We start from the raw sequence: 22,469 nt of genomic DNA, 5'->3' as shown, positions 1-22,469 counted from the left end.
GTAAAGGGTCGTGATCGTCTTGTTCAGTATTTAACTGACAAGATGTACAAATTTTTTACATACGACACCAAGAACGCCAAGCCGTTCAAGGTTGTCTTGAAAGGTCTCACCAACGATCAAACCGTTGATGAGATCAAACTTACTTTAACAGAATTACTTGGCATAGCCCCTACCCAAGTAATTCTAATGAAACAAAAATCACGAGGCGAAAACAGTCAGAGATCTGGAATTTCCCTTGTTAATTATTTAATTCATTTTAACCGCAATGAGGTTAACAACTTAAAATTTTTTGAAAAGGCACATGCTTTGTATAATGTGCGTGTAAAGTGGGAAATTTATAGGAAGTATGGCGGAGGTGAAAACCAGGTGCCAACGTTATGGCCATGGTTCCAAATTCTGTAACATGGACCAAAAATGTCTTAATTGTGGAGACTCTTCTCACAAAAACATGTCCTGTGAAAGAGAGTAAAAATTTTCGCTGTGCGAATTGTAACGGCAACCATATGTCAAATTTTTATCAATGCCCAGTCTGTTTAGCAATTGTTAAGGCAAGGCAAGGTAAACAAAATTCAAAACAAAATTCTCCAAGCGTACCAGTGACGCATAGTTTACCTACTCCTTTGCATACCCGTTTAACATATGCACAGGTTACAGGTAGTTCGAACATTCTACCGCCTAATGTTGGTAGTTCGAAAATGACCGCTAATATGGGTAAGCAAAACACGCTAGAAAATAATTGTACACCTATTACCCCAGCTAATATTGCTACCGAAAATATTTCTTCTAATGTCAACTGCCTGGGGCCTATTACGGCAGGTGAACATTCTTTTTTGCAACAGGCAATGTTCGATCTTATGAACGCCATGTTGCAGCCAAATTCAATGTTTGAAGCAATTCAAATAGGCACAAATTTTACTATTAAAATTGTTTCTAATTTAAAATTTAGCAAAGATTTTAAATAAAACAATTAAAATATTAAATTGGAATGCTCGCTCATTGAAGGCCAATGAGAATGAGCTTTTTAATTTTTTAACAAGAAATAATGTGCATATTGCAATTATTACTGAAACATTTTTGAAACCTAACATAAAATTAAAATATGATCCCAATTACGTGGTTCATAGATATTATAGGATTCAGGGTTCCGGCGGTGGAGTTGCAATTGTTATTCATCGCCGAATGAAACATCGTGCTCTTCCCCATCTTGAGACGAAAGTTATTGAAACTTTGGGAATTGAAGTTCAAACTGAATTTGGGATTTTATTCATTGCCGCAGCATATTTACCATTTCAATGCACACGCGAGCTCAAAAATTATTTTAAAGGTGATTTACTAAAACTCACCAGAAATCGTTCGAAATTTTTCATAATCGGCGATTTTAACGCTTAACATCGTTCATGGAATAATTCTCAAAGTAATTCCAATGGCAAAATTTTATTCAATGATTGTTCTTCAGGATACTATTCTATTTTGTCTCCGAATAGTCCTACATGCTTTTCTTCTGTAAGAAACCCTTCAACAATTGATTTGGTGCTAACAGATCAAAGTCAGGTATGTAGTGATTTGATCATCCCTACGATTTTTAGACCAGCAATGCTTTATGCTGTACCGATCTGGTCAAGTTGCTGTTCAACAAGGAAGAAAATGCTCCAAAGGATTCAGAATAAAATTCTGAAAATGATTTTGAAGCGTCCTCCTTGGTTTGGTACACTCGAATTACATAGACTTACTGGTGTTGAACCATTAGAAGCTATGTCAAATAAAATTATTAACAATTTTCTACGAAAATCGTTGCAATCCTCAATTGCTACGATAAGCTCTCTTTATAGCCAATAAGTTAGCAATTAAGTTAGTTGTAAGTTTACTTCCCCTTTTCTGACAAGTAGGTTTAAATCCCTACGAACGATAAGTCCTAATTGCGAAAGCAAACAAATCCTAATAATGAAAATTACCAATTTCTAACAGTGTTGAGAAGTCACCATTTGTGATTGGACACACATACTCATTATTTACTAATATTTATCATAAATACTTAAGCTACTAACAAATCCCCCCCATTAAAAAAAAAAAAATCTGGTTGCTAGCTTGTGTAGTCGATACGTTGCTTCGCCAATTTGAGCCGTTTTTTGTTGAGCGGGCAGTTGCGACTCCACGCGGCGTGGTCAATGTCGATTGGTTCTTCATCTTGCTTGCGGAGACGGTTTTGTTCCTTGCAACTAATGCACACTTTAGTTTGGGACGGGCAATCACGAACGTTATGCTCTCCGGAACACTTAGGGCAGCAGAAAGCATTTCGACAGGAAGATGATTTATGGCCGAATTGCGAGCATTTGAAGCAGCGCATAGCGTCGACAACTTCGTAGACCTGACATCGTTCCCATTCGACATAGACATACCGTGAATTAATCAATGAGTCAAAAGCCACTGCGTTACATTCTAACACAGCCGTGTACGATTTACCAGACGTGCTGTTTATTTCATTTATTCGTAGCAGCTTCAACTCAGCCAAGTCAGGTAGACGATTTTGTTTTTTTAGCTGATCAACTAAGCTGGTGGGTTTCTCTGAGATGCCAACAACTTTTACTCGAGGTCTCAGTGGTTTCTGAGTGTCGACGTCGTATTTGTCAGAAAGAGATTCACGAGCGACACGCACCATGTCTTTGGCAAGCTCGTTTGAATTGCATCGAACAACCACTTCGCCATTGTCACGATAGCGCACATCTTTAACCGCATAGGAAATTGGGTTGAATGTGCTACGCACGTCGCGTTTTGTGATGTCAACTGATTGATTCTGCCTGGGTTTGAAAACCACAGTTTGTTCAAATATAGTCAGTTGTTTTGACTTACTTGGTCCGGAGGTAATGCTGGCGGTAGGCGTGCAAGGATCGCTTGCTAGTGGCTTCAAAGAATCGATTATACGTCTTCTTCCAGACCGCAACGATCCTGCTAAAGACTCAGTGGCATCGGTTTCAGTTGACGCAGGTTTGGCTTGAACTTTCGAATATTTTGGACTGTTGATTGTACATTCTTCCCAGCAACATCAGCATAAGACCGCATCGTGACCGAGGCGCAATTTTTAACATCATCAATAGACTTTTGCACAGTTGAAAGCAGACGCTTTTCGAATGCATCGAGCTGTTCTTTTAGAACCAGATTTAATTTTGATTCACTGGCTGTCACACAGCCTTCCAATTGTTCCACTTTCAGGAGCAAATCTGTGCATTTCAGCAGTATGTCGTTCAGGCAGGTCAAATTCTATCTGCACTCAAAGCAAAAGTATTTCAGCGCAACATTTGTTTTCATAGCAGAAACAGCAGAGACTGACAAATCACAGCATTTCGAGTGGTAAATTTGCTCGCAGCCGCCGAAACAAAAGATACGGTCACCCTCATTAATAATCAGATCAGAGCACACATTGCACTGTACAGCAGTCATTGTAGGGACAAAACCGGCAGTTGCGGCTGCCCGAGAGCGGGCTTTAGAGAACAATACCTTCTCCAAATAGATCACCACAGCACTTGATACGTGTTAAAATGAGATGAATTTTCTGCAAAAACTCAGTTTATATTGTAAAACACAGGTGACGAACTATCAACCGCGAATTAGAATAGACAGATGTTTTGATTGCGATAACATCCAACGACTAAACGTTACAAAACTACGTAATAAACGAATAAAATTGATCACGACTATAATCAGAGTGACTGTCTCTGTTTACTTTTCTCACTGTAATTTCACTATTTGAACGTTCCAAATTCATTGGTTCCTTGCGATGTGTTTAAAGTCTGCAAATGCACGACGAATTGGCCATAGGATATGATCAAAGTCAAATAGCAAATCGTTTGAAATGATTGGGTTTATCGAAATGACAATATCCACGACTTTTGGCTTCTGTACATCGCCTTAATTCTGAATATATTCATATTGGGTGGTATTCGGTCATTTTTAGCAGATTTTCTGGCATCAATCTGACACCGGAAATACTCATATTGGGAGGTATTTAGTTATTTTGGTTGTTTTCCAGAAACTAAAAGTGGTCGTCTTCAAATTCAAAATGGTGTAAAGGGTCAATGTTTGGTTTCTATACATCATCTCGATTACGGAAATATTCATATTGAGTATTATTCGGTCATTTTCGACTGTTTCCTAAAAGTTGCCATTTAGTAATTCAAAATGGTGCCTGGGGTCAATTGTTGGCTCATTACATCATTCTAGTTCCAGAGATACTCATATTGGATGGTATTTGGTTTTTCACAAACCGGAAGTCGCCATCTTGGATTTCAAAATGGTATTTAAGATAATTTCTAGCCTCTGAGCGTCATTCTGGTTGAAGAAACACCCATATTGGGTGTTATTCGATCATTTTCGGCTGTTTCCCAGGTTTAGGATATTTGCATCCTAATTTGGATTTCTTTAGTTAGCGATGGCTGGCTGGGAAAACCCAGTCAGGTCGCAATAAACAGACTCTTTTGAGTGGTCGATGGGCCAATTGGACTAGGTTCGAAAGCGTCGAGCTCTTAAGTCAGGATGATCTATTATCGGTAATTACATGGGTTTTTATACATATTTAGATTTCGTAACTTATATGTGCCAAAAAGGGTGCTGTAGAGAATAAAAGAGACATGAGACGGCTGGAGTGACCAATACCCGAAATTGCTTATTCTTACTTTATTGACCGTATGTTAAGCGCCTGAGTTTGTTATTTGATGCCTCCGCGTTGCATGCTATCGGCCCTAGCGCGTCGCAAGTAGGTGGAAACGAAAGCGATAGATCGATGCAACTTGGTGACGAGTGTTTTCCAGTTGTGTTGTTTATTATTGCATAACTATGCGTTTTGTGTTTTGGTCGTTGCTTCGTTGCTGGTCGAGTAAATTAGTTTGTTTTCATTGGATTTATATTTTTATGGCACTACTCTTTTTATGGTATGCTACACCAGGAACCGGAGTCGCCAACCTAGAATCCAAAATGGGATGTGTGGTCGATTTCAGCTGCTGTGTATCATTCTAGATCCGGAGATACTCATGTCAGACGGAAATCGGCCATTTTTGGCTTTTTTCCAGAAACCAGAAGTTGCCATCCTACAATTCATAGTGGTGTTCTTGCAACATTCTGGCTCCGGAGATACTCATATTGGGTGGTATTTGGTCACTTTGGGCTGTTTTACAAACACCGAAAGTCGTCATTTTGAAAATTGCCTGTGAAATCAATTTCTGTCATCTGGGCGTAATTCTGGTTCCGAAAACATTCATATTGAATGGTATTTGGTCATTTCCGGCTGTTTGCCAGACACCGTAAGTCACCATCTTAAACTTCAAGATTGTGTCTGTGATCAATTTTTAGCTTCTGTGCATCTTTCTGGTTCCGGAGATACTCATATTTAATGGGAATCGTCCATTGCAGTCTAATTTCCAGAAACCGGAAGTTGCCATCTTACAATCCAAAATGTTGCCTGAGGTCGATTGTGGAACATATTTTTTACCACCAAAACATTCACCTGCCAATTTTGATTCCATTTAGTTGGTTAGCTCTCGAGATGTGCAAAAATTTGTGTTTCATTTGTATGGCATCCCTGCCTTCCAAAAGAAGGAGGGGTGTCAAAACATTATGGACATATTTTTTACCCCTTAAAACATCTACATGCCAAATTCGGTTTCATTTGCTTGGTTTGTTCTTGAGTTGTGCAGAAATTAATGTTTCATTTTTATGGGATCCCTCCCTTCCAGAAAATGGAGGGGTCTCAAACCATCATAGGAACCTTTATCGGCACCAAAACCCCTACATACAAATTTTCACGCCGATCGGTTCGGTAATTTTCGAGCCTATATGGATCAGACAGACAGACAGACCGGATTGCATTTTTATATGTATAGATTACAACATCAATATTTTTTAAGAGTGAATATACATTTATTGGATTGAAGCGTTCATGTAAATCTATTTTTACAAATAAAAGTTTAAATGAGAAAGGCTGGGTCTGACCGCTAGGTGGATTAATTTAGGCTTTACAATTACAAAACAATAATTTTTTACGATTACAAAACCACTCTTTGTACTTATTTCAAATCTGCTCGATTCCTACATTTTTCATACATTTTTGTATTTTTGTGGGATTGTTTCTGAATATTTTGCATGGTTTAGTTCAGCTTCGCATTCAAATATTTGATTCACAGAGCCCATTGAACATCACAAAAAAGTGAATTTTTCTCATAATTTTTTGATAAACCCCTTCAAAGCACATATGAAAAGTTTTTTTGAGCAAGAACTGAAATTTTTTCTGCAAAGTGGGATTCGAGACGAAAATTTACATGAAAAAAGATCCTTGATATCTTATAGGGGGGCTGAGATATTGGCGTTTTTACATGTGATGGAAAACTATGTCGGTTCACAAGAATGCCACCAAAGCTCATTATCTAGTTATTATGCGATTAATTGGATAGTGATTCAAATGTTGATTATAGCCATAGGGTATGTTAGAAGAAGTTTCATGATATTCAAAAATGCATCTTTTAATGTTGAAAGATGGGTGATCAATCCACCAATGAGTGAGATAAAAAATTTACTTTTAAATCAGAATAAGATAGACGCAAGGTGTCTTCGACAAAGTTTTAGGATATCTGGAAACAAGAATTTTTACCGAAGACATCATGTTTCTATCTCTTACATATTACGAGCAACATTGAGTTTTCTATTAAAAGGCACTGAAAATCACAATTTTCGTTATAACTTTTTTCGCAGAGTTTTCATTATTTTCAAACCTTCTACTAAGTTATCAGCCATCCAAAAATGCATTTGTTTTCTGAACATTGTAAATGTCAATATCTCAGCTACCCGATAATATATCAAGGACCTTTTTGCCTTTCTCCTAGAAAGGTACCCAAGTAACAATATCAGTTTAAAGATGTACTTAAAGAAGTTTTGATTGCTTGTTCTTTAAAACAGGGCATAAATCTTAATATTCTCACAAACTGCTACAAATCAGCCGTAAAATCCCCATAAGATCAAGGAGGCCCATGCTAGAGAAGGTTACCAAGAATAGTTCCTAAAGTTTGCTTAAAACTCTATATTTTTATCGATATGTACTCATGATGACATTCAGCAGTTGCTCACAACCATGAAAAAACTGTAACAAATTTCGAGAGTTTCATAAATCAGGTTCGCAACTTTTCTTTCTAGCTTATTTCGCTATGAACAGAATTTTTTTTTCACATAGATCAATTTATGAAACAAACCCCATCGATCTACTCTTTCTCCAAAATGAATATCATCGCAGTCGTTGAATAAAATAGGTAGATAAATCTACATGTATTTTCAAGTTGATATTTGTAAATTTTTAATTGCCACGTTAAGTTTATACGTTATATGACAAAAAAGTTTGTTATTTTCAACGCGCCATAATATTACTGGCAAATTAGTAATTTGTTTAGAAAATAAAAAATATATCTGAATTTTCGTTAAGTTCGGGTTTGCTGGACTACGGAACATTTTACTAAAGTTTGTGTTCAGCATGGTCAACATTCACTACTGAACTGCCAGAATTATTAGTAGCATTAAGAATCTTGGCCTTTTATTACCGTTTAATTACAAATGGCTATTATTTTGACGTAGTTAATCACAGTCTGTTCGCCATATTTGTTGTTGGTTTTATTTTAATCCCTCATAAGACGGCTTCTAACTAAAACTTCTTGAGCAAGACCAATAAGATTTTTTTAGTATCTCGACAAGTTGGCATTTACTTGTTGCAGTCACGGAGAAGAATACTTGCGCTTGAATAAAACTTGCTTGAACTTTTCAAGACAAACAAATTTTATCTGAGATAGTCCTCTCTCCCGTTTGACAACTGTTTGTTCACAGTCATGACCATTTTTGTGATCATTGCTGTTGGAAAAGTGTTACTTGTAGCGATTTTTGAACAAGAAACTATAAATGGTTCAGAATAAACATCCAGTGTATTTTATAATTTGGGCCTAAACATGAGCAAAATAAAGAAATGCAACATATTGCTTGAAACAGGGGAATGAATACCATTCCTCTGTCATTCTCAGGTACAAGTCGGACTCGATTATCTGGAATTTTAGATTCGATTATCCGGAATTTCATTTTTTCGGTGATCGTTTTAGTTTTTATTTCGAAATTTTGTCTTTACCACCCCTTCTGGCATAATTGTTACCATTTATGTCATTTCCGGCATGTTTGGGACATGTTCGATTTAACTGAAAATAATCAATGTCCAATTTATTCTTTTTTGCTTCTCAAGAAATAATTTCTGGTTACGCCACTCCATCATACAAGTGGAATAAAAAAAGGAATTACCTATTTATTTATGTTCGTTAATCGCAAATTTCAATATATTTCTGTGATTCGATTATCCGGAATAAAAAATGTTTTGGTAATCGAGTCCGACCTGTATTGGAATTTCTACCATCTTATATTTCATGTCCGTTAGTGAGTATTGAGTTTATACTGTTTTAACACCAAAAGTAATATACCCTTAAATGACTTGATATAGTATGATTTAGGTTGACTTGATCTAGTATGAGTTAGTTGCTTGAATGAGCTAAACAATTTTGTTTATTCTAGATCCTTTTCTTTCATCAACTTTTTTGCTCTTTCATGAGACAAAATGGGTTTAAGAAAATTTTATGGGCACATTTTCAAGATAGATTCATCTTAAAGATAAGTACCATAAAACTTGAGCTTGAGCTTGAGCTTGATTGATCACCACCGGTTGCCACTTCGTTACTGATCAGGATCGATTGGAGTTGTAAATCGAATTTAGTGATTCCTGCTTGGGATTTAGCTTTTCGATGTGCATCTCCAATAACCCCTGCATGCTGATCAGTACCGACGCCTGCCGGTCCAGAACGTAGATCAGAGGAAGGAAGGAAAGGGGTGTTAGTTCGATACTTGTTGTTGCTAGAGGCCGGATATACTCCTGCACACTCCACAAGCACCACGGGTATAGGAATTTTGTGTTAGTTGTTTGCCGCGTTTCTTCTCTATATACGATAAAACTCTTGGCGGTATTTATGGGCCCTCGTCCACTAAGATATTTTTCGCGAACCTATTTTCTATCTAAGACGTTTTGTTTCATTGATTCAGGATTTTATGAGTACGACGGGAATAACGAGCTTTGTACTAATAGAGGAACTGATCGACTCTTCCAATTTTGAACACGACGTGCACGCACTTTTCGGAGGTTAGTGGTGCGATCTTCGATATATGAACTCACGAAAGCGCGCCAGGTGCCAACATGTTTGAAACCTCATCATATTTGCAGTGACGGGATACAAGCGAATCGTGGAGGTTAAGAAATTTCGGTTACGTAAATATCGTACGACTCTACGCGTTTCTGCTCATGAACACCTTAGTTTTCCATTCACGAATCAATAAGTAACACAGTAAAAAGAATTCGTGTAAATTTACGTTTGTTTACATGCACATAAAGGGAGCATCGAAAACCATGTAATATTATGTGTTGCATTATAATCACATGTAATGTAATATAATATATTGTAAATTTATATGAACATTTATTTTTACAGCGCGATTTCAAATACATCATAAATAGAAATTTCATGTACATATAATTTCACACGAAACATCGTTAAATTGCTTACATTTTCCAATTTCTACGAAACGTTGCCTCATTTTAATCTAGAGGTAACTGCCGGAGTTCAGATATTTATATTCAAACAAATAATGCAGATGCAGATATGTTTTTGTAATCGAAAATTTATTCACGTATTCAAATTGCAAATAAATGCCTTTTTCTTTTGCTTAGATACAGATTAAATTTGGTTAACATGTAACAACCTTAAATTAGGTTATTCAACGACATGATTTGAAATTGCTTTGATTATTTTGTTAACAATGCGTAATTGTCGCCCAATTCTGACTGCTTGAGACTTTGATCCTTCGAATGATATTATTTTACAAAAATATTGTTGAATAAATTCCAAAAATTTCGAAATTGTTTTTTTATACATAAAATTATGCACGTAGTAAACGGCCAGTAGATCCATTAAGGCGCATTTGATTTGCGCTGTTCCTTCTGATAAACGCGTTTTTTCTGCATATACGTAATACATACTTGTATTGCCCATATCTGAAAAAGTTAAGTTTTCATTAACCACTAATTACTCAAAACCATGCAAGTTATCCAATATTATGAGGGAAATACTTTACACACAAATAGGCAATAATAAACACACATACACAGTTAAACATACCCTAATATATGTATATATATAACTACCACAAGCGTGAAAAGTGTATTTGAATATTGCACCATGTGAATAATGTATAAGTATGCTACTTGCAGATCAATGTAACAGAACAATAGTTACCTATTTCAACCAACATAGGGCTTGGTGAATTAGTCACGATGCCTTCCAAGCGTGTTCCTAACTGCATACAAACTAAAATTAATATCAATAAATTTTTATTATTCATTATATTACCTCTTTGACACACAGGAGCTCACTCCATTCATCCCCAACAAGACTGCATAAAAATTGAAAGATTTGGATGTCCGTACACGTCTCTGTGAGGTGTAACTTTTTTGGTCGCGTTTTAGAAAAACTGATAATTTTTTGTCTCTTCATTAGAAAGTAGTTTTCTAGTGATTTTGCATCTATTCCAGTGCATTGTTCAAAATGGTAGTGAACCAGTTTACGACGACGTAAAACAGGAAAATCCATTATAAGAGTCGACAATTTTTTATTTTCATCTATGCGATTACGAATGTAGGCTTGTGTTTCAATTAAAAAACTTGGGGTGAGTAAGTCCGGTTCATTTCGCAGTAGTTTTGATAAAACATCCGAAGCACAATCTTTCGTCGATTTTTCCCAATACTCCTTTACAGTGCCTGCTCTAATGTTACTTCTCCTTCTTGTTTGACCAGATGAAACGTGCGGAATATTAGGGTCTTTGAACCTGTTAAGATAGGTGTTACGGTTTATCATTTTATATTTTAAAGCAATATGACCGTTTCCTCCACCAAAACCATCATCGTCCTCAAAATCGAGACACGGGAATTTGGTGAAAATCATTTTTGCTACGGATTCCATTGTTTTGGCTGCAATCTGAGTGTCAATCATTCTCAATTGATCAACAACAACATTCACGAGATCGTTCAAGTCCGTTTTCGAGAATCGAATACTACATGGCACGGCCACTTTGGGATTATTATCCTTGAACGCTTGCAGATAGTTCAGGCGTTGAATAACTTTATCACTCACTTTATCCCAATTGATTACAAAGCACCTAAACTTCATTTCTATTGAAGCATGCTTCTTGTGACTTTTTTTTAAAACAATTTTATTCGTTGGTTCATCTGGATTTATATTCGGCGAAATGTTCTCCTCATTTAGACCTACCGCAAAAATCGTTTCATCATATATTTCTGTTACACTAACATCATTTACATTTTCAGATATAACATCTAGTGCCGTATCAGTAGAAATTTCGCAATCAGAATGAGTTGAAGCTGTCGGAATTTCGACTCGCTTCGCATTTCTCGTTTCCGTAAAAGATGTCTCCAGATATAAACTTGTTTGATTCTCGTCGCAAAATTTTTCAAGTTGACCAGTCTCATTTTGCGTCATAGCTGAAAATGAAAAGAAGCTGTTTATGAACCATAAACTCTTATACAAAATATAACAGGTATAAAAACGGCGATGAATACTCTTAGTATTAAAAACAACATTGAAAATGTGACAAAAGTAATACATCAAAATTCTATAACAAATTTGTAAAATGACCCAATTCAAAGAAAACAAATCACTGTCATTATAAATTTAATACGTTTACATCGAAAGATTTATTAATTTTGTTTGATACCTTGAGACGCCCTAATTCCGTGCGGCTCCTTATTCAGTGTACTTCGTATCAAAATGTAAAAAATTCAAATACAGGAAAATTTCAAAATGTATGTTTGATGATGACTTTCTGTATTGAGTAAAATATTTTTTCGAAATTTATACATAGGGTTTTTTTCACATTGATACGAAATGCACGGGATAAGGAACCGCAAGGAATTATGACGCCTCACAATTTGTAAATATTTGTAGTTTTGCATAAACTGTAAATAAATAATATTGGAAACATTGAGCGATAAAAGACCATATGCTGGTGCTGTAAAATGGTATTCTCTAACTGGCACCAATGGGCTAGCATGAAACAAAATAATTTCACCTGAATCACATTTGCATAGATGCTCTTGAACAGTTTTATGTTTCACAAACACATGCATTTTGCTAGGTAAAAAATAAACAAACCTCTTTTTCAAGAAATGCGATTGATTGTTCAAACCGCATACTCTGTAATTGTAAAACGGCAGTAGTCCTAATTTCACTTTAACACGGTTTTGGTTCTAATTTTCTCAGCAATATGTAGATAAAATATGTATGATTTTTTTCTAAATTGGTTGTCAACTGATTTTGTGGTTAAACAATAAACGCTACGATTTTCCAAATTACACTAGCAAGCTGGTTTAGTTCAGATTCGAAGGCGAAGAGCAAAACAGCTTGATATTAGTTCTTATGATTTTTTCATTGTTGGCTTTAGTTCAAATGTAATCAACTTGTGCTTATAAACATGCTCACCATGGTATTGAAAACGTCGTCGTGAACAGGGATGCCAGGTTATTTTTTCCAATAACTTTACTTCTCTTCCAACCCAAGATGGCTCGTTAAAACCAGAGTCTATGCGTGTATAGAGTCCCGCAAAGAGGAAATCTATCGTTTCGGCAACACAGTTTTTGTGCCGTTTGTTGCCAAGAACTATACAGTTCTGTTTTTCATCATGCATAAGCGAATATCATTTTTTTAAATTCTTCACAAGGTACACAGTTTTGAAAGATTACACCGGTGATGTTTTGTTAAATTTAAGTGAACCAGTGTACAGGTTCAATGTTGGAATAAAATGTGTAAGTAAAACTTCGGAATTACAACACTTTTCATCCACTCCTAACATTATCACCTTGTTTATTTACATTGCTCGATTGGTACCCTCGTTTGACACTGATTTGGTTCCTTTGGTTTCATCTTTTCGGGACTCTTATTATAAACATAGACTCTGCTCAGAGAGAGAGAGATAAGCGATGGAAAAAACCGCTAATTTGGCAACTAGGTTTAACATGCGAGAGGTGCCGGATTTCGTTTCAAAGCGCAATGTTGACTAACTTTTTCCAGAGTCAATGTTTATATAGAGTCGCGCGAAGAGAAAATCTATCGTTTCGGCAACACAGTTTTTGTGTCGTTTGTTGCCAAGAACTATACAGTTCTGTTTTTCACCATGCATAAGCGGATATCGTTTTTTGAAATTCTTCACAAGGTACACAGTTTTGAAAGATTACACCGGTGATGTTTTGTTAAATTTAAGGGAACCAGTGTACAGGTTTAATGTTGGATTAAAATGTGTAAGTAAAACTTCGGAAAAACACATATTCTTTATTACGCTCAATTACAACACTTTTCATCCACTCCTAACATTATCACCTTGTTTATTTACATTGCTCGATTGGTACCCTCGTTTGACACTGATTTGGTTCCTTAGGTTTCATCTTTGCGGGACTCTTATAAACATAGACTCTGACTTTTTCGACTCGTATAACTTAGAGTGCCTGTAAAAATATAGAGTGGCGACACTGTCAAAATTGGAATAAAAATTATCTGGCAGTGTCATTCCAATTGAGCAAACAACCTATTAAACACGTGTGGGGAAAAGAGAAAGGATGTTCAGTGTTACCATTGTTACCAGCGTTACTTTGGATGACACGGCGTCATTCTAGTTATATATAGGCACTCTAGTATAACTGATTGTGACGGTGGAAGTCCTGGGGTGATGTTGCGCATTTCGTTTCGAGTAACTCGAACAAAACTAAATGATCGCTGGTGGGCGTTACGTTTCGTTTTTCTTGTTTTTTTTTTTTCGATTTTGCGGGTTAGATGAGCCGAAAGACAAATGACAATAACAGCTCCTTTTGAGCTTAAAGCAAAACTGGCAGTATGTGACGTACTCGAAAATAGTGAAAATCGCTCGAATCGAGCTGCGCAATGCCACCCCTGGGGAATAATAAAGTGCATCATAAAAACCGTGAAAGTGTTAAATTTTATGTTTATGTTAAATTTTATATACTTTCAACATATTTGATTTTTGTTTTGTTTACCAAACAAAAGGTTTGTGAGCCACCAGTTAAAAATCACTGTGATAAAGCGATTTTGGAGCATTCCCAATTCAATGTTTAGCGAAAACGTGTAAAAATGAATATATCCTTTATTGTTCCTGATTGCAATACCTTTCAATGTGTAACCTTTCTTGTTCGTTTGGCTCGGATTTTGACATGTTCGTTTGGCTCACGATATTCTTTTCGCATATCTCTTCCTCTGAGTATTGCTAGTTGTCCCTGTCCCTGTCCCGTTAAATTATGCGTCACTTAAAAATTTGTTTCCATCTGCTGGTTTCTGAAGATCTACGACGCGACTCAAAATCACGTATTGTTAAAATATTTTTTCTTACAAGCACGGACATATTTTAAACACTAAACTGTTCATAAGACATATACAGTTACAACAGCATACAGTATATACAACAACATATACGAGGGATGCGTTTGAAATTTGTATGGGATCGCGTAAAAAGACTATTTTAAACTAGAAGCAAAGGTAACTTGTAGTCAGAACAGGAGGGTTTGCGTTGCTACTCACAAAAAAATAACAAACTTTAGTATACCTCAGCTTCAGAGTTTGCTTGGGAAAAAGGCAATTTGAGTAACTTTCGTTTGTCGTGCGCGTGACTGAAAGACAAGCAAACTATATATATTCCGATTGCAAATTTAACGAAAAAAACCGTCTTCAGATGTTTGAACCTCGTTTCAATATGATTGTGGTCAATCTAAAGACCAAAATTCAACATAGTATATTTTCAGTTTACAACAAAAATTGATTTTTTTTGGAAACAGATATATGATTACCTTTGGTCTTAAACGGAAAACGTGATTGAAATGAATTCGAACTTGTACTGTTTTTGTTTTGGAGTAATTAAGAAAAGCGACCCGCGTAGAAAAACGTGTAAAAAAAATTTTACTGTAGTTGCAAACATTGTTTAAAATAAATGGAATCTCTGCTCACTATAACTCAGTCCGCAGGTCTATACATATAGTGTCTATAATAGAAAACTGTCATTCTGAGACCTGAGTAGAAACCAAAAAGCAATAATATTATCAACAACTTTTGTGTCAAAGTCAGGTAATGTTCGTTATCAATATTAGTTTGGTTGGCGGATTCCTCCTAAAAGTAAAATGATATCCACATACAGCATTGTAAAATACGTGAATTGATTGAACTAATCCTAAACCTTCATTTTAACGCAAAACTAGAAGACAACACAACACTCGAAACAATAAGGAAACCTGTGACCGATATATGAACATACCTTTTGGAGACATACAGCTCGGATTTGGCTGTTTTTCGGACGGAAAGCTTGGAGTCCAGAATTCATCCCTTGAGAGTAGCATTAACATAGTGTTTTGGAATACAAGTAACGCTAATTCAGTTGTAATTCGGCATCCATCTGATTCTGTGACGATTAAATCGACTTTTTTTCCGAAAGCAATTGTTCCTGGGAAAAATAACAATATTTAGAAAATTAATTTCCACTAATAGTACGGTATTCACATAGCGCTTTTATACAAATATCCTGTTGTAAACTGAGTATCTTTCATTGCACGTCAATGGAGTTGATAATTTTACGATACAGTATTTGTGTACGAGCGCTGCATTAGTACCGCTAAAGTTTCTATAACTTACCTTGCTCAAGTAAACTTAAAACATCTGGTAACGCTGGAATAGCCAATCGGACATTGCGTGATGAATCGCATATTTTAAAAATAGTGTATTCCATGATGATTCTAACCATCAGCAATAACTTTTTCCTTAAACTATAGGTAATGCGTGTTTTATAAAAAGATATTGTTCGTTTTCGCGGAGAACCGTGATAGGCGTGCTATCTATAAAATCATCAACGTTTTTAATAATTGTTTCATAGTGACAATTATCCAAAATTTGTAGAAGTCCTTTTTCATGGATATCAACAGCAACAAGTTTTTCACCGTATACAATTAGATGCTTCAATGAGTGTGTATATACTAAAAGTTTAATTTTCAGTACGAATACCTTTTCTCCATATTCATCCTGATTTAAAAATATGTAACTGTCCTTTGCATATGTATGACCACGGAAAACTCCCACTTCAGCGTATAAAGCATCACACTGGTTCAGGCCAAACTTTTGTATCTCGCACTGAATTTCTTTCGGGAGATCGGTGAAACTTTCCACATATTTTTCTACTCGAAAGTCGACCATGAATCTGTCATTATTCATATTCAACAATCCTTGGAAAAACTGATGCTGTTCACTGCAGAACTTTGTAACATTTTTGAAATTTAACGTGCTTCTTAAACAGCGCTTAAAAAAACAATGTTTCCTTTCACAGAATAACGTGCAATACGAAGTGAGTGGACCTAACCAAGAGATGAAACGTGGGTAATGTTTGGTGTAGTGATGCTTCGGACGTAAGGGAGTAACGAATTCTTTTTCCCGAAATTCTAAATATTCATCAATATGCAAGGTCAACAAAGAAATATGTACTTTGCTAATAACTGGTGATGTAACTATATCTACAATTTTTTTTATAAGCAATAGCATCAACATAAGTGGTTCGTTGTAATCCCCACATTTAGCTATGAATATAAATGGCAGAACTTGAACGAGGTGCCATATATCACAAGCTTTTGCCTTGATATTTTGAGCCTTCCTTGTAAAATCGAGTACTATTTGTGTGTTTACCTTCAATGTTTGACACACGCTGTTAATCCGTGCCTGTAGATAGGTTTTGGTTACTATTCCCACTTTTATCAGTTTTTTAAATATTAGAAATAGGTCATAGTTCACCCATCCTTCAAACAAATCATGAGCCATGCAAGGCGCTGCACCGAAATCGAATATGTTGAAATATTTAAGTTCATTGAAAATGCAATTTTGTTTAACTCCACGATAAGGAATTGCCGAAGGGTTTTGAAGTATCACATCTGCGTTGTGACTTTCTGGTGTCCTTAGTTCGGCTTTATACAAAAAATCTCCTTTGAATTGTTCGTTGTGTATATAACAGGATCTACAGAAGTAAGGACTTCTTGAAAAGTTCTCCGTCAATCCGGCGATTTGATGAGCACCCAAGTTGTCGTTCAATGTTGTGAAAATCGATCCCAATATGTTCTCTTCTGTATTGCTTCTATGTAATGTTATTCCATTCATTTCTAAAATTTTCAAGTCTTCCACCAGTCTTCGAAAAACTCGATTAGGTCCAAAATATGCTAAATCTTTCGTTTTGCACAAAAGTACCAGATGCACGTTGTCTGTTAGGTTCCGCAAATGCGGTTCCAGATTACCAAGTACCATATACACACACAGTAGCTTATGGCGAGAGGTTGCATTACCGATAGCATTAACAACGGCTTCCGTAGCGTCTTGGTAAAGAAAAATGTTGAGAGTTTTTCTTGTGAAAAATGAACTAGTTTTAAATTTCATTCCATCTGTGTAGTCTGTCATATGTTCAGGGACAGTACGTCTTTCTCCGAACAATGCGTTATATGCACAATCATCATTTAAAAGTGTATGTAATGTTTCTAATATAGGAACGTAGTAATAGAAACTCTCTTTGTGATAATTGTCAACTTCCAAGCAATTTTTTTCTGGGGAAACGAATAAGAATTGTTCCTTAAAATATTTTTTTCTTGTATAAGAAGAACGAAACACTCCATTTTTTCCAAACATTTCAGCAAAAACACTTTCACTAGGTATCAATTCCCTCAAAATACGATCCGGGAAGCTTAGTTCTTTGCTAATAACAGATAATTTCTGTTTGAATATCTCTTTGTGTAGTGCTAGCGCTTCAGCCAGAGTTTCAACTACTTGTTGTATGGCTGTATCCGTAACATGACATTTCGAGAGAAGATTCAAAAACAAACTTCCAAATAATTTTTGATATCTGCAAATCAATGTTGCTGTTGTATCTTCTTGTGGAACCTTTGGTACTGGTAACGAAGTAAAATTATAAGGTACAGGTACAGAAGGTACAGATGTTGGTGATGATTGGCACGTATCTTGTTTGGTTCCTAATTTAACTCTATGGAAATACATTAAGTGAATCCTTAAGCTGTTCGGAGTTGAAAAAGGTTTGCTGGTGCGGCAACTGTATGGGCAAAATACCCTCTGGCCTGCAGCAATATGCGCTGATGCGTGTTTACGTATTGATCGATGGTTTCCATCGGAAAAATTACAAGCAGGAACGGAGCACTGAAACGAACGGGTTTCCTCAAGCCGAAAATGGCGCTGCCTCAGGTGCTTTTTATATGCAACATAGGAAGAAAATTGAACTTCACAGTTTCGTGAGGCACATTTGAAATTTTTTGAATTTTTGTGTATACGTATATGAAACAAAAAAGTTTCAGCACAAGAAAAATAAATTGTACAATGTTCACAATATAACATGTTAACACTAGTATTTTAATTTTTTTCCGTTACCGATTGAATTTTTACTTCCACCTTTGAACGACCTACACAGAATGAGCTCACTAGCACACGATTTTCAGCAAGCTATTTCGTCTCTTCCTTGATTTAAATTTACAGTGTCGATGTAAATTCACATGAATGAACACGTCATATTCGTACATGCATGTACCATGGTTCATCTAGACGATGAACTTTACAGATGCTTTGTAAGTTTACATCACTTACCGTGTAAAATTATATGTTTCGAAATGATCCTGTTATGTGCATCAATTACGATGTAAAATTGTGTATGTAATTCACTTTATGTGCTTGATTCCTTTGTATGTTTTCAATTAATGTCAGTTTTAAGTTTCATTTTTTGGAACTGTGAACTTTATTTCGTAAGACGTTGAACTTTATTCGGAAACTGTAAGCCGACCGCAATTTTAGAGGATAGATCTACAACGCGTTTTTCTCTTGTAATATAATTTGGAATGAGCTAAGTATCCTAATGAGTTCAAAAACTGGCAAATTTACATGCATCCAAAGCCCTCAAAATTCAAAAACAAAAAATTGCATGTTTTTTTTTTAAATGCCAAAATTGTCATTATCGGAATACCACCGGCATAGGCTCGTAACAAGCAGACTCACGAGACATCAGATAATCACTCAAAAATTTAATATATGTAACAGTATTTTTCAAAAGCTAGAAAAATCATAAAACTTGACGAAATACCCACAATCTATGCCTTGTTTTGAGTTTACTGAATGATGAAAATATCATAAAGATATGAGAAGTGCAGATTATTCCATGGCATTCTTATATTTGGGAGGTAAAGTATAAGAAAGGTAGCAGGTTTGATTTTTTTATGTTTCATGCCACATTTCTGCCAAATGTGCCAGATATGCTTTAGAAAGATCTTCAATGATTCAAAATTAGAAAGAATCTGCTTAAGATCCAAAAGAAAAACTGCAAATATCTGCATTTGAATGTATATAAATATATAACCTGAGATCTGCGGACAAATCCACACATCTAGCAAGCGGATGTTGTTTGCAACTGCTGCTCAAAAAAAATCTCTCATCTACCACGCTACGGAAGCAAAATCTGCAACGCAACGCACACCAACATCAGTCACTTCACACAACACCCTCACGCATTCATTAGATCATAGTGAAGCTGTATGTCAGAGAACCGACAAGGCACCCACCGTCAAGGCAACCGTCAACATCAAAACAGGCGAGCTGTACAATTTTTGAGTGTCGCCCCATCGGCGTGCGCTCCGCCGACCTTTCAACACACAGGCTCACTAATAAAATCACAAGGCCAGTTCGTCTGTGTATCTCTCACGTAATTCTTACAACCACACAGATACATATTCTGATTTCTCTTGAGCAAAGCTCGCATTCAGAACCTTTCCACACAGGGGAATACGGAGCAAGATGAGGTACCAAAAGAACATCTCCGTTATGTTTAGTAAGGCTTAGAAAAGCGATTTTTGATGTGATTGTGAAGTGTATGATTTGGTCAGCATGATTTCACCGAACCGCTCTCCGTCTGTAAGTCACCTTGCTCCGTTTTCCCCTAATCATTTTAAAAATGCAAAAAGTTCAAGATCCATAGTACTTATCCTATCCACTTCTTCCTCCTTGCTAGCCACTATTAAACGTCGATTTTAGTCTGCTCTGCTCTGACAATTTCAGTACAGGCATCATACAGTTATCGCCTCGTATCAGACATTCACGCCTGCCTTTCTTCATTGGACTCGGCAGGTTATGTTGAAGTAGTGTGGCATTTTCAGCTATCCTATACACACATTTCAGCTTTCTACAAACACCAACAACTCACGCGCTCGCTATTTTGCTCTCTAATTCCTTCTTCGTACACTGGTTTTGCATAACCGATATTATAAGCCACACATGTGTGTGTGGTATTTTTGCCGGTAGCGATCCGAAAAAGAACATCGTACATCGCAATAACAATTACACTAGAGGACATTTTATAAATCACTACAAAAAGCAATATAAACGCGATTTCGATCGGGTTTTTGGTATATTCACAACCCCGTAAACATACTCTGCATTTCACACTCGCGAGTCAAACTTTTTGTGCGCTAGAAACTGTAAAAAAAAACACTAAAATGCAGGAGCACAACACTCACGATCCGACCCCAGGCAAGGTTCATCATCCAAATTTTCTTAAAGATAAGTACCATAAAACTATCGTAAAACTCTAATGAAGTTTTATGGTAGTTTCTCATAGGTATTTTGAAAGGGATATTGAGTGCGTTTCAAAACCGCTCCTCAGGCTCATTACACTTATTGATGAAGGAATTTTATGGAGGACTCTTCAAGTGTTCTTTAATTACTCTTGGGAACCGTTGATAAATAAAAACCACAAGTACTTGAATAAATTTATGATAAAACTCGATAGATTTAGTAATGTTTTGATAAAACTTCTATAAAATATAAATAAAACTAAATCGTCTTTGGATTGTTACTTGGGTATAGCAATCACTGGAAAAACCAAAGGTATAAAAGTGGTCCCAATGGCCGAATGTCATAAACCACTCGACCCCTTTCGACGAACTGAGCATTTTCTGTATGTATGTATGTATGTGTGTATGTGTGTGTGTGTGCAACTTTTTTTCTCACTCACTTTTCTCAGAGATGGCTGGACTGATTTTCATAAAATTAATTGCAAATGAAAGGTCTAGTTGCGCCATAGGTTGCTATTGAATTTCATTGTAATCGGATTTTTAGTTTAGAGGTTATGTATCAAAATGTAAAAACCACGAAACATCAATATCTCAGAAACCACATGACCGATTTCAAAAAACTGATTTCAAATGATTGAGCGGTCTCCAAAACCCGTAACTTTTAAATTTCGTTATGATTGAACATATGGTCCAAAAGTTATGTAAAGAAAACTAATCCTGCGGTTGTTTAAACTCACTCATTTTTCTCAGAGATGGCTGAACCGATTTTTACAAAATTAGTGTCAAATGAAAGGACTAGTTGCCCCATAGGTTACTATTGAATTTCATTGTGATCGAATTGTAACTTTGTCCGTTGTTCATGAAAATGTGAAATCACATAATGAAAGTAAACATATTGACTTTCTCCTAACGATCACTGGCTAATTAAAAGGTAGAAAAGTAATCCAAATGGCCGAATGTCATATACTACTCGACTCAGTTCGACGAATCGAGCATTTTCTGCATATATGCATGTATAAATGTATATGTTTGTGTGTGGGTGTGTACGTGTGTATGTGCACCTTTTTTCGCACTCACTTTTCTCAGAGATGGTCTGACCGATTCTTTCTATCTTGGTGTCAAATGAAGGGTCTATTTGCCGCTTAGGTTGCTATTGAATTGTAATCAAACTTTTAGTTTTGGCGCTGCGTCAGAATGGGAAAATCGCTCTTATATCTCAGAAGCTATGAACATAGTTAAATTCAATTTATTGGGCTTTTAAACCCTTAAACAATGAATTTCATAATGTTTAAACATGTAGTTTGAAAGTTATAGAAAGAAACGTAACCCGCAGATTGTTCAAAACTATAGCTACGATTAAAATATGTGGCCTCAACATCATTTAAATTTGATATTGTACTATTTCAATGTTTGCGGCCTTGCTCGGGATTGAATTTGAAATTAAAAGTCATTTCTATCATTTCACTTTTTGCCTTTCTCCTAGAAAGGTATAGCAATCACTGCAAAAACCAAAGGTATAAAAGTGCTCAAGAGGGCCGAATGTCATATACCATTCGACTCAGTTCGACGAGCCGAGCATTTTCTGCATGTGTGTGTGTAACGCTCTCCCAATCTCACTCGAGATGGCTGAACCGATTTCAATGAAAATAATTGCAAATGAAAGGTCTAGTTGCCCTATAAGACCCTATTGAATTTTATTGTA

At 36.1% G+C, this 22,469-nt stretch overlaps 1 protein-coding gene across 1 annotated transcript; it reads right to left on the bottom strand.

Annotated features, from left to right (window-relative positions):
- Positions 1-9,824: 9,824 nt before the first annotated feature.
- Positions 9,825-12,594, bottom strand: LOC129727479 (uncharacterized). Its single transcript, XM_055685343.1, has 4 exons — positions 12,279-12,594; positions 10,461-11,608; positions 10,347-10,407; positions 9,825-10,105 (listed from the first exon to the last, which is right to left on the bottom strand). The coding sequence occupies exons 2-4, from the start codon at positions 11,604-11,606 to the stop codon at positions 9,825-9,827; spliced, it is 1,488 nt and encodes a 495-aa protein (XP_055541318.1). The 5' UTR covers positions 11,607-11,608; positions 12,279-12,594.
- Between the last annotated feature and the right edge of the window lie 9,875 nt (positions 12,595-22,469).

The sequence above is a fragment of the Wyeomyia smithii genome, chromosome 3 (assembly GCF_029784165.1).
Source record: "Wyeomyia smithii strain HCP4-BCI-WySm-NY-G18 chromosome 3, ASM2978416v1, whole genome shotgun sequence".
NCBI classification, from domain to species: domain Eukaryota; kingdom Metazoa; phylum Arthropoda; class Insecta; order Diptera; family Culicidae; genus Wyeomyia; species Wyeomyia smithii.
The sequence above is the reverse complement of the archived record's forward strand: the minus strand, read 5'-3'. Positions and strand labels throughout refer to the sequence as shown.